Raw genomic sequence first — 14,101 nt, 5'->3', positions numbered from 1 at the left:
AGTGCTACTCAGTTCTGAAGAAGTGAAGAACACTACAACACTATTTGCTCCAACTCATTTCTCCTTGTGCAAAATTACTAGGATGATAACTTGTAATATTTTGGATACAAAAATTGCATCCCAGAGAAATAAGGGTAGAACTAATAGTTTCTTTTGCTTCAATAGTCCAAGCAGCTTGATTTTTGTGGGAGTTTTAGGCTGTTTTTGGGGGAAAACAAACACACCATCCTAACAAGCTATGTTAAGCTCTTCCTATTTGGTTATTGAGTATTTGACATTGTTTTTCCTATACGAAGGGGAAAAGCCGCTAGTGTGACTTGCCCCCACTTTTGAGGGTTTCTCCAGTACATTTTAAAGGCAAATCAACCGATGTCTGTACCTCTAATACAGGCATCTGGTGCTGCCTGGTACCAGCTGACTGAGAGGCAGCAGCTCACTGTGACTGCCAAGTTTAATCTGCCAATTTACTCTTCATTTTGGGGAAGAAAAACAGCATTTGATATACTACCATTGAAAAATAACCTCCAACTGACCCATTCCTGTCACTTGAAATAACTTTATACAAAAACAAGAGCCAGTTTCAAATTCAAAACTCAATATCATAAAACAAACTAACTCACAGTGTCACTTTGAACTTCAGCTAATCAAGTGTAACTGCTGCAGTCCTTCAGAACCATTAATCATCCAGGTATGTTCAGCAGCATGAAAAAATCTTTGAGTGTTGATATTAATCAAAAATCTGAGTGTTAAGTTTGCAAATGCACATGTACTTACTGAGAAAAAAAAAGTAGTTTATAGTTCTTTATACCCTAACCATTTAACTTTACTGTCCCAGTACAACACAATCTTGTCCTAAAGAGGTTTACTTCCATACCTTAGATGGTCCCCAACATGCAGTATTTTACAGAGAAAACATCACAATATTTTCATTAGAGCACTCAACTCCTGTGAAAGCTCTAAACTAAACGGCAGAGAAAGCTACACAGTGCTGAACACAAACACTTCCAAAGCATTCAGTGTCATGGACTTAGCTGAACTTTCTAATTTTGGATATTAGAAATACTTACCAAGTTTTTCATGGACAGCTTTCCAAATAACTTCTGGCTTAATTCTGGGTTGTTAGCACTGTTGCACACCATGTTTTCTTTATTTAAAAATTAGACTTCATAAAAAGTTGAACCCTACAAAAATCTGAACATTTAGGACCAATTTTCTTTTTCTTTACTCTGGGAGCACTCCAGAGCCTCACAGCATCATACCTAGTGATGCCTTTTTTATTTGAATTTGTACTGTGGAAGCACATAAACACATATGTCTTGGAAAACTAAACAGTCCTGGTTGCTCCAAAATTCAAAAAGTCATTCATACAGCTCAGTCCAACTTCTCTGTTCTAAGTAGTGCAAAGCAAACGCCTTTACTAAATGAAATATTCCTTATATTCTTTGATTGCTTGTGAACAATATTCCTCAGTTTACTCTGCTGCTCTGTTTATCCTTGGGGCACATAGTCTCCCCAGCTCACACACTGGCCATGTCCCAGAGCACCACTGACCGCTCAGCCTGAATGACCGAAATGTACCTCATCTCCCCCTTTTCTGTGCTTCCTTTCAGTGGAACCTCATCTCCCCCTTTTCTGTGTTTCCTTTCAGTGGAACCTCATCTCCCCCTTTTCTGTGTTTCCTTTCAGTGGAACCTCATCTCCCCCTTTTCTGTGTTTCCTTTCAGTGGAAAGCAGGTACAAGGCAGATGGAGTGCACACTGAGCCTGCTCCAACCTGCTGCAGGAAGAACAGCATGGAGCTTACCTAAAGTGCTGCTCTGTGCTCCAAGAAGAAACTTTACCTAAACTATCTTCAGAGCGTACATTTTATTTCAGAAAACTCGGATGAGGCTTTCAGAGCTCTCTCATGCACAAGTAGAATACTTATGCTACATATTATTTTTTAAATCACCAAACAATTCTAAATTGAACACATTCAATTACTCAAGGATGAACAAAAATTCTACTCACTCTAGAAATAAAAAAGGTGTTCTGTGGTTTACTCTATTCCTGAACAGAGAACTTATTCAGTCAACTTAAGCAGAAAAGAAAGGAAAAAAAAATGGCTGATTTATGAAATTTCACTACCTTCAGCTGTGCAGAAGAGTAATTAATAAGCAGGGAAAGCTCCTCAGCAGCTGATGAAAGAGCAGGCAGGATGATAAAGTTTAGAATTGCCTAGTGAAAGTCTAGCTGTTTTTTCCTGCCTACAAATTAAAGGTTTTCTTATGTAACTACCAACCAAATATGTAGGATTGGTGGCCAAACTACAGACTTTCTTCCCCTCCCCACTAATAAAATGCATTGCACTCTTGCAATATAAGACTTAATTTTTTAGTCAATTTAAAATCTCTTAATCTTACCTGTCTCTACAGAACATGTAAAACTTGCTTTCACTGCATGGCAGTCTGCCTTATGCTATTATCCTGCTGTTGGCCCATAGGAAACATTAGGAAGCACTCAATTAGCTCAGTTTGATTATTTATTCCCGCAATTCAACACATTTTTAATATTGCAAAAATTTGCACTTCTGTTGTTTGCAAACAAGCTGGGCTTTGAGTGAACATTCAGCTTCAAATAACCTGGCCCCAGTTTTCATGTCATGAAAAATTGCATAGTAATTGTTACAGCAGTTTTCTTGCAGTATTTTCCCTGTTTCTTCAAAGTAACTGTAAGGATAAGGTTCTTTTAGGCAGAAGCACTGAGGAAACTTGAGATCTGCAACTATGGAAAGAACACAGAGAGAGACGGAGGGAAGACCCGGGGTAACTCATGCAAGTTTCTTAACTTTCTTCAGTTAGACTGAAAAAACCCTTACAGCTGCCAGTAGCTTGGCAATGTCATGTATTTTATTAAGAGTTTTGCAGATCTGATGTGGAACATCTTATTGTTGGCTGCTTCTAATAAAATGCTAATCACGGGACTAGACTCAATCACTAGCTGACATAGTAAGATGTTGTTATATTACAAATTACCCAGTAATCTCAGCAGAGTGAACAGCCCACAAAAACAGAGTCAAGCAAGTATCCTTGCTACTCACTATTCTGCAGATCTCTCTGATCTTGAGGAAATTCTACACTGCATCTGAACTCTCCAATGTGAGAGACAAAAAAAAATATTTCCCCAGAAACCCACTTCAAGCACATGATGATTCTCTACTGAAAAGCAATTTCAGTAAGAAAACTCACTATTATTAAATAAGTTAAAATATTATGGTCTTTGTTTATCAAAGCATGATAATCAATTAACTGACACATTAATGTAATATTAGGATCATAAGCTTACTACATCAATGCTAGAATCTTTCAGTAATATTTGAAAATGCAAAAGAAATCATGCTAGACATTTAGCTTGCTAAAGGCTAAGGATCAGTGACAGGATCTAGTTAGTGACAAGAGAAAGACTCAAATGGATGTAGGGGCAAATTAGCTCTATGAAGCAGAGATAAGAACATGAGAATTGAATGTGAACATTTTACATTTTTAGGATGCATATTCTTGTTTTAAGAGCTAAGAAATTTAATCTCAACAAAAGATAAAACTGAAGTCACTAGGAACTGAAGACTTATAAGAGTACATGACACTTGAGAATAAATCTGAAGTTTTCTCTAGTAAAAAGATGAATTCTTTTTACCAGTTTAAGACCTCTAATTTTTCCACCTTTATTGATTCTTCTATAGGATAGCTAAAACACTGCTTGAATTACCTTAATCTAAAAGAACTCTCAAAATTGTGTCAGAACTGCAAACTGCTTGCTCACATATTTTTAATTAACTTCCCAAGCCTGGAACAGCTAGACTGGATATCAACCATGCCTGTACTAAAAGCAACCAGTGACTTTCAATATGAAGTGTGCTGACTTCTCATATTGTTTCCTCTGCCAGGAACTGAGAAAAATAACCATCTACTGCTTGATGTGTTTTCTGAAAACATGATAAATACTATGGTCAAGATGCCTGCACTCCCCTGCTGATTCAGGAGGCAATATTTAAAACATACTACAGCCAGTCTCTACCTGGATGTGAAGTATATCATTATTACTGAAAAACTAATGTTTATCAGCTCCCTAAAGCAGAAACACATTGCAAAAGCAGTAATGTATTATTCCATGTATGAAAAGAAAATCTTTGTTTTCTACCTCACCAACACTGTCCAGCAGAAATAAACATATGATACAGCTCTCTTTCCTTTGGATTACAGAAAGCAACTAGATTTAAAAAATATATAAGATTTACAGTGTGAAAGCAGTTTACTTTGAATGAATGATCCTTTAAAAGCCCAAGCTTGAAGAATGTCTTAAATTAAAAAGATGACACAGAAATGAGTTCCATTCGAGCAGTCAATGCTGACACATTAATAATGAAATAAAATATGCTGCAGTACTTCAAACATTTTGCAGCTGTTACAACAGCATGATTATCTAATACAGATATATTTACCAAATTCCACATTTTGTAGCACAAGCATTTAAAATCAAAATCCTTCTTTTTATTTGTCTAATCATTAACTGATAATCTAATGACTTTTCAAATGTAAATCTAATCAGTGGCAATAGAATTGGTTTTTTATTTCAAGTGGTAGGATAATCCCTCAGCTGTAACAATGCTCTGTTGTCACCTCCCCTCACGTAACCAAATATTTCCAGCCACATAACAAAGTTCACGCATCCTTACAAAGTGAGACCCTCTCTCCCAGTCCAAAAGTAGATCTTTGGGCTCTAGAAAGATAGTGTTTCCAAATCACAGCAATGTTTTTACCCTTTATAACTAAAGTATATTATTATAAGGACAAAAATAAAACATTCAACTTGGCTGGACACCCCCATAAAGCTTCAGTAATCAACAATTCTAATATTTTTATTGCCATCCATAAACTTACTTTAACCTCGTATCGTATCAATAACAATAGCTCAATGAAGCTTCAGGAATTGTTGTAAGAAAAGCTGCTTCTGCACTAACTCATTCCAAATTGCTTTCTAATTTAAGAAAAATTATATTTCTATTCGGGAGGGGCTTTTTTCCCCCCTCCAAGTATGCATATATATATTTTTTGTATCTTGTTTTATTATGTAAAATGGAAAAATACTCTATCTGAAAACTGAATTAGAAATACATCTGCAATCATAGTCTGTGAACACACAACATTTTTCATAATTGTAACACAGCAATGTGGGGGAATAAAGTGACAGATGGAGACTCCAATGCATTCTTCAGACTACCATACAGACCTCAATATATTAATGGATTCACAAGATCAGAAAGACAACATCTCTATTAAAAGAAATTAATATATTTAATACTAAAATTACCCATTTAATTTTTGTTTAATATTAACTCTCTGCAGAAGTGCACGTGAAATTTCAATTGTACCTATATTGCTAAGGCTGCTCATTATGCTTTACCATAACTGTGGAAAGAAGCACCTTAAGTTGTTTCCTTGTCATGTTTTGTGACATGATCTTAGTGAAAAATTTTTAAGTTACTTAAAATTACTAATTAAATTTTACAGATTTTACATTTATGTTTAAAATGCATTCATTTATCAAAGACAGTATTAGATGATAATACAGGACTTAATAAAACTGACAATTTTCTGTGCAAGAATAGGAGTGGTCCATGACCCAGAGGTTTTAGCTCAGCTAGTCAGAGCATGGTGCCACCAACACCAAGGTTGGGGGTTCAATCCCCATACCTGCTGTGCATTTAATAGCTGGACTTGATGATCCTTGTGGGCCTTCCTAACTCAGGACTATCCTGTGATCTTAAAAATCTTCATTAGATTTATGGTCTGAGCCTAAACTTTAAAAAAGCTTAACCCAATTTCCCTCTTCTCCTGAACCCATTCCTCATCATATGGCCAACCAACCTTTGTATGCAAGCAACAGCACAAGCAAACAATTCATGTGCATTAACCAGATCACAATTCTTATACACATACACATTAATTATTTCCCCAAATCTCTGAACATATCTAATACTATGTGCCATTTTTAAATAAGTGGAAAAAAAGAAACTCTTCTTACCTTTTCAGCTGTTAACTGTTTTGATGGTTTTTCTGATTCTTTCTCTCTCTTTTTCTCTTCTTTCTTTTTTTCTTTTTCCTTCTGCAAAAAGAAAAAGCATTTTGCTAGTACTCAATTTGCAAACGTATTGAATGTCTACAGTCATACAGACTATAAACAGAGATCTTCAGTTACTCCCTTTTAAATCATAGTTTATGCTTTTATCTGCTCTCCTTCTCATTAGAAGTGACTAATTTTGCTCAAATACTAATATTAAAAATACTGTGACTTTTAGATTAAATTCCAGAAATTCACTTTTTTACCTGCTCATCTGCTTTTCTGCTTAATAGGCAGAAGGAAAAAAGAACCAGTATTGATTCTCCTAAGCAAAGCAGAGCTGAAGAGTAAAAATAATCTACAAGTATAAGTATCTCTGTTAACTCTGATAGCCTCTGTCATTGAGGGTGGATGTCAGCTGCTTTGACCAAAGAACTAGACTAAGGTAAATTGCATGCTGCTTTCTGCAGAAAGGTACTAATTTTTAAAAGCCGATCTAGTAGTCCTAAAAAATACTCCTGAATGTAAAAAAGTTGCCTTGGGCCATATGACAGGCCAGCTGAGTCATGAGACATTATGTTGTTCCAGAAAGTGAAAATATAAAGGTCCCTTTACTTTGAATGCATCATAATGACATTACAGATATTTCTGCACTTTAGTTTTTGATGAATGAATGTGCCAAAATTACTGACCCATCTGACTGAAGAAAAGCATAACATATGCCTTAAGGAATAACATGAAGAAGATTCAGACTTGCTAGGTTAGTGCTTTGACAAAGTGTTAGTCTGCCTGCATTTACCTGGTACACCTACAGAGTAGTACTAGTGAGTATATTTGAACACTAAATTGATGAAACTGTAGCTCCTAAATGTTCTTTTGGCCATTAGACTTGCACTCCTGTTAGTTCAAAGCTTCAAAACAGCCTTGTTTCAGAAAACACTACTGTTTACAAGCTTCCCAATATTAGGCAGAAGGTTGAGAGGCTAGATCTGTCCATGCAGCTCCAGTATTAAAAATAAAACAGTTAATAGTTTGTGTCAGTAAGGAGTATTTGTGAGTTTTTTCTTTTTTTTTTAACATCCAGTACATACAATTTAAAATTTTTATAGCACGCTACCCACTTAATAATAGTTCTAACACTCAGATGAAGGTTTTGGTTTTTTGTTGTTTTGGGGGTTTTGTTTGTTTGTGGTTTTGTTTGTTTGGGGTTATTTTTTGGAGGTGACTGGACACAGAGGGATCCAAGTAACACACTCTTCAAAACTTCCAGTAAACCATTTTCAAACCTTTCACCATATTTACCAGATTTGGATTTGGGCTACTCAAGCCCCAACTAACCCATGTGAATTATTTTATCAGGCATTAACCTGAACACTCAGTTCCTGGAAAATCAGACTATCACACCAAGCACCTGCATACAAGCAACAGAAAGCAATGACCACAGTCATGAAACCCCAATAAGGAAATTTGGGACATCTGTTTTGATGAAAAGAAACAGAGACCAACTTAGATTTCACTGAATAAAAGACCACGAAAGTGAACACAGTGGTCCAAACGAGAGGCCTCACCAATGCTGTATCTCACCCGTGGTAATGCAAGGTGTTCAAGAAATGTCTGTATGACTGGGACAAGTATAGAGCAGTATTTTATTTTGAGGTCACATAATAATCTGAGGCTTGCAGGCTTACTGAACTAGGATTACAAATGCATAGCCATGCCTTTCAATGAAGCTCAGCCTTTCTTCCACTACTGTTTCACTGACCCTAGTACCAACCTGCATTCTAGTATTACTAGTGTAATTACAAATTACACTGTCAGATCAACAACTTTTTGAAGTCTTCCCTTTTCTGTTCCCACATCCCACTCCAACCTTCTCAAGCTGAATAATTTAAATAAACGTAATCTCTTTAAGACAACTGCATCAAAGGAAGTGTACCAGCAGGTCAAGGGACATGATTCTCCTCCTCTGCTCTGCTCTCACAGACCCTTCCTCTGCAGTTGGGGCCCCCAGCATCAGAAGGACACGGACCCACTGCAACCCAGAGAAGGGCCACAGAAATGGCTGGGGGCTGGAGCACCTCTCTCTGAAAACAGGCTGAGAAAATTGGGGTTGTCTGAGTCTGGAGAAGAAAGAAGACTCTGGGACACTTCATAGGAATCTTCCTGTAGTAGTGCCTCAAGGGAGCTTCAGGAACAATGGGTAAGGACTTGTCATGGTTTGACACTGGCACAATGCCAGTGCCCCCATGAGAATACCCTCTCCCTGATTTCTGCTGTGAGATGTGACCAGGAATAAGCAAAGCAGGCTCCCACATAGGAAAAAAAAAATTATTAACTAAACTACAAGGGAAAGGAAAAAAAAGAAACACACAAGGAAAATGAAAACTTCACAAATACATCTCCTCCTCCTCCCCACCAAATTCCCAATACAATACATCACCCAAATCATCGACTCTCGGTCTGGCACCACCCTTCAGAATACTCAATCCTCAGTTCATCAAGAGGAGAAGGAGTCCTTCTTGTGCCAATGGTGGCCTCTTCCTTTCATGCCCAGTGCTCTCACCACTGAACACAGACCAGAGTTGCTTCTAGGGTTGTCTTTTAAGGATGCTTCGTCCCACTCCAAAAAGGCACAGTCTCAACTTTGGGACATCTGTCCCCCCCATGTTTTTCACTCCCTGGGGCCGAGGGGTACCCACACCAAACCCTCTCAGTCCTGAGGCATTGCCTCCCCCTAGAATGCAGTCCCTGTATCACAAGGAAACATGGCTCTGTCCGTGGCTACACAAAAAGAGTCCAGCATAAGTTACTCCATCATCTCTTCCAACTGAGTTCTTCTCTATTTCTCTCGTGGCCCATTTCCTTTTATCTCATCTCTGTCTCTCTTCTCATTCAGCTCCAGGAGCATTAGCATTTGTAAGATTTCCATCATCCAAGAAAAGGGTTAAAAATCTGAGGCTCTGTCTGTCCAGAACTCCCACGGCTGCCCAGCCGGGCACCTTCTCGCCGCACCTCCCTTCTCCTTCTCGGCCAGCCACTATTGAATTTCAAGGTGGCACAAGCACAGGCACAGGCTCTCTCTCTGTCCCTCCTGGGGGGGAGGAGGTGGCTGCCCGATGCCTCTCAGTGCTCCTCCACCCTTCCATCCTGCAGGGGCCTTCCCCTCCCTTCTGTCCAGGCCCGGCCTACCTCACCCGGCCGCATGGCTTCCCCTGGGCCTACCTCACCCGGCCGCATGGCTGCCCCTGGGCCTACCTCACCCGGCCCCATGGCTGCCCCTGGGCCTACCTCACCCGGCCCCATGGCTGCCCCTGGGCCTACCTCACCCGGCCGCATGGCTGCCCCTGGGCCTACCTCACCCGGCCGCATGGCTTCCCCTGGGCCTACCTCACCTGGCCCCATGGCTGCCCCTGGGCCTACCTCACCCGGCCCCATGGCTGCCCCTGCCCCGCCCAGCCCGCAGCCAGGCAGGGCAGCTCTGAACCTTTCCCTGACTGGAACCCAAGAGAGCCTCCCAGGCGAGAGCCCTGCTTTAACCCCGTGTGCTCAGAGGCAGATCCAATGTCCCAGTGGCCACATTAGGTGCCAATATTAAAATCTGAGCATCCATTGGCCTAACCACAGCATCCCAGAAAACATATTTCCTGTCAAACCACCACAGGACTCCAGCAGGACAGTGACAGGAGAAGGGGGAATGGCTTTAAACTAGGAGAGAGCAGGTTTAGATTACACATTAGGAAGAAATTTTTTACTGTGAGGATGGTGAGGCACTGGAACAGATTGCCCAGGGAGGCTGTGGAATCCCCTATCCCTTGAAGTGTTCAAGGCCAGGTTGGATGGGGTTTTGAGCAACCTGTCCATAGCAGGGGGCTGGAACTAGATGATCTTTAAGGGCCCTTACAACTCAAATCATTCTATGACTCTACAATTCTATTATTTGATTCCTCTCATCCCAGGAAAGGTTGTTTGAAGTGTCATGTAAGTACTCTTACTTGTCAATCACAGTACTTTAAATTTCCTTAAATATGTTTAAGGGAAAGCAGAGTTAAAGTTTTTGCATTTTTTCAGTATGTTCTGATTTCCAGTTCAACTTCAATGTATTTTTAAAGTATGTTTTGTCAAAGAAACCTCACTTGGGGAGTAAAAAGCATCTGGAAACATCTATTTTTCAAGGATTCAAGAAGGAGGGTTTTGCAGCTAGTTTCATATGGCAAACACTCTGTAAAGGTGACCAAATATAAATACATGCTTCTTGTTACCCTTAATAAATCCCTAAAAACTTAATAGGGAATATATTAAGACTTAAAATAAACTGTTCTCCTGTGCTTCTACCTCCACACCTCACAGAGTCTACAGAAACAGTCTTGATTCTCAGCAACTTTATCTTCATTCATTTAATTTTCACTGTGGACTTGAAAAGCCACAAGTCCTTCATCTTCACACTTCCTGATTTCAATATTCAAGCTTTCTGCCTCAGCTCCATTAGATAAAAATGAATTCAGACTAAATAAAAACATTTCTCAGATGTTGCATTCATTCCAAAGCTTCAACTCAAGTGCTTCATTACTTGCAAAAGCAGTCAAAAAGCACTATGAAGAAAATAAAATTAAATTGACTTTATACTGGTCTTAAATTCTAAGCAAAGATTAATAATTTTTTTCCAAGTTTCATTTCTAATAACATGGCATACTAGTTACACAGAAGAACTTTCAAATGTGAATGCACCAAGAGAGGTAGATAAGAAAGAAAAGGCAAGCTTCATTCCTAATGGCTGCTGCTACTCCTGGTACAACTTAAAACCCATGACAAATTCAACAAGGCTTGTGATCTTAGTCCATGACACTGACATTTAAATTTTAATTAATGTTTAAATATAGCTGAACTAAAATAATTTATAACTTCTGTCCATTTTTTTTTGTATTTAGAAGGAAAAAGCTTGATTTATGTTCACATCATAAATTATTTCATATATTGTATAGTCTCAATTTAGAGCGAAGTATCTAAAAGAAGCTAACACTGGATATTCACATTCTAAATATGCATTTTATTATTGTCGTAAATCATGCCATTTACTGAAAGTTGATATAAATGATGCCTCTTCTACTACTTGCTTGTGTGTTACGCTTTTCAAAGACCCATCTAAACAGTAATTGTGTTAGCACACACACATATCCCAGCCAGAAAGATATTAAAACCAGTATGAGTCAAATTAATTCAATATTTATCTCCAAGGATAATGAACTAAATGGCTGGAACAATACTGATAATTTAGAACCTGGAACAAGCAAGTAATACCAAAAAAGATATCAGAAATTATTTCTGATGAAACAGGACAGTATCACTCATACCTATTAACTGGGAATTAAGTGGGTTTTCCACAATTCTGTGACACTAATCAGAAGTCAACCAGAATTTTGACATATGAACACCAAGAAGTGAAAACCACACACGTACTTTGCAGTTGTGCTGGGTCTTTTCATTTAGCTAGTCCAAGAAAAAAGGAGAGATGTATTTCAAATGTGTGAAGGATTAACAGCAATTCGAACTCTCAAGTTACCTCAGTGAAATTACTCTATAGAGATGTAAACATTTGTGCAAAGCAGTAACCTGATAAGAGTTACACCCAAAACCAATATACCTCTGCTTTGCTCTTCTCAGCAGCAGCTTGCAGAGAAGGAGAAGATGCCAAAGGCTGAGCAGCATCAGATGATATCTGTACAAAACAGAGGAAAGAAATGAGAAAGAAAATAAGCAAGAACAGCTGGGAAGGGAGGCAGTAGAGGCTGCTAAGAGACATGATTTTCATTCTTTTTTTTTTAATAATATTGATGGTAGTGGTTACACGACATAGAAGAAACATAAAGAGGAGACAAAGTTGGTTTGGTTTTTTTTTCTGAGTACAATATTTAAAGGAAACGTTTCAGGTAGGAAAGTGTGACTTATAATGAAATTCACTAGGACAGAATATAAGAAAATGGACCTGGATAAGATCATATCAAAGGCATAAGAAAAATAATTAGCTTTCATACATTGTTCAATTTTTATCCAGTGTAACTACTGAAATATTAATGTCCTGAAGCATGAAGGCAGACTGTCCCAGAGGACGGGGAGAGAAGAGAATGCCTTTGTTCTTGTTCAATGCAACAGAATATTTTTATTAAGAGGAATGCAAAATAACTCTGAAAGTTATACATTAATTAAAGTTTTAATTAACTCTTCTCTAAGAGCACTCCAAGTACATAAAGAGCTTAGGGTTAATATAAAGCCACATCTTAGCAGCAGGTTGAAGGATCTCAGACAAGTGACACTTCTTTTCTAGGAATTGGTATGTAAAATTGCTATTAGCACCACTACACTTCCAGAATTCTCCAAAAGGTGTAACTTAAATATGCAACAAGTACAGTTTGCTCAAAAAAAAAGGATTTCTCTAAAGGCATTTTCATACATCTTCCTATCCAATCTTTTTATGCATAGCTGATTACTTTAATGGAAACATTATCTTTCTACTTCCCTTATTATAAAAACAAAACTGAAATAATTTTCCAAATATGTAGAAGATCTTCAGAGTTATAGAGCTGACACTTCTACACTATTTTGTATTGCTTCTATTATCTAGAAGGAAAATTTAGAAAGAAATGAAGCTATAACAGAGTAGGTCATTATGTTGGACCAAAATAAGCAATTTAAATAACATGTTTTTACTTAGTTTAAAAAAAGAAGCTCGCACTAAATGGAAACTGAAAGCTGATAAAAAACCCCATCATATCTCATGTCTAAATACCCAATATTTCTAACAGAAAATCCTACCAGTTTCTTTACTTATACAGCTGGAATATTCATAGAATTTACATATTTAGTATTTTTACAAAAAAAACCCCTATGTCTATGCTGGAAGGTGGTGCAGAGCTGCAGGAAAAATATTTATAAAGTTAAATTTTAAAACCAAATTTTACCTGCAGAAATATGAAACTAAACCTTCAGAAATATGAAATATTCTCATTTTTAAATTTACTGTTTTATAATCCTCGGGTTATTAGCAGAGTTATGGATACACCTGCTGCAATGATGCAGTTTCACAAACAGTAGCATTCTGTTGCTATAGGAACCCTGGGATCCTGTTTATTCCAATTGCATCACATTGTAACCAAATAATGCCGGAAAAATTATCAGGTAACTACACAATACCCTGAACTATGTACTCGAACATCATGCTTCTGAGCTTTCAATTAGATAAATATGTGTAAAATTCTGATAATGAATCATCATCTTTCAAGCTGTTGGTTTGGGTTTGGAGTTTTTTCATTCTTTTGTATTACTTCAGATTTTAGGAGAATTTAAGCTTGATAGCACTCACAGGTGAACAGCAGGTAACAGTAGCAAGCAGTTACTTGCCACACAAAACATGGAACACAGAATTTCATTTGGGGGTTAGGGGGAATACCAGCACTGTAGGTGTTTGTCAATTTCCATCCTCCCATAATAGTTTTTAATCTTCAAATCCTCTTCATATGATAAAGGATTATCTAACCTAGAAGAAGGTAATTCTATGAAGGCCCAAAAGCAATTATTATAGTTTTGCCAATCAAGTAATGGAATCATAGAAGTAATGAAGAAGTGCCATGCAAGCTGTCAGACAGAGCTGTGAGACAGAGTGAAAAGCAGTTGCTGCCTAGCCTGGGATATAGAACAGGATGTACAAGTTGAGAAATGCCCAAGCATAATGTTTAAAGACAGCCAGCATCACTACAACCACTTCAGGCAAAAAAGAGCACTTGAAAGCACACTTCACACATGTAAATATTCAACTAAGCCAGAGAACAAGAGACATATGACTGAAGCTAATCTTTAAGAGAAAACACATTACAATGTATAAAGAACAGATTAAGTTTACATAATGCAAGCAACAGTACAAGGTTGAGCTGCTGAATAGCTCTATCATCACTGCATCATGTTGAATTTGTTATCTACCAGGCTGCACCAGATAAGGAAAGCTGAATGAAAAAATC

The 14,101-nt window shown here is 37.9% G+C and overlaps 1 protein-coding gene across 4 annotated transcripts in view; it reads right to left on the bottom strand.

The window, feature by feature from the left end:
• Positions 1-14,101, bottom strand: part of SMAP1 (small ArfGAP 1) — a 93,143-nt gene that overhangs the window by 37,818 nt on the left and 41,224 nt on the right. For 2 of the 4 annotated variants that reach the window (XM_054629340.2, XM_054629338.2), the window contains exons 5-6: positions 11,734-11,808; positions 6,060-6,140 (exon numbers count right to left, since the gene is read on the bottom strand). In XM_054629340.2, the coding sequence (XP_054485315.1) occupies positions 6,060-6,140; positions 11,734-11,808 (156 nt within the window). The remainder of the gene's footprint in view (positions 1-6,059; positions 6,141-11,733; positions 11,809-14,101) is intronic. The other 2 variants (XM_054629342.2, XM_054629341.2) reach the window with 1 other exon arrangement.

This window comes from Agelaius phoeniceus, chromosome 3 (genome assembly GCF_051311805.1).
Source record: "Agelaius phoeniceus isolate bAgePho1 chromosome 3, bAgePho1.hap1, whole genome shotgun sequence".
Lineage (NCBI taxonomy): Eukaryota > Metazoa > Chordata > Aves > Passeriformes > Icteridae > Agelaius > Agelaius phoeniceus.
The sequence above is the reverse complement of the archived record's forward strand: the minus strand, read 5'-3'. Positions and strand labels throughout refer to the sequence as shown.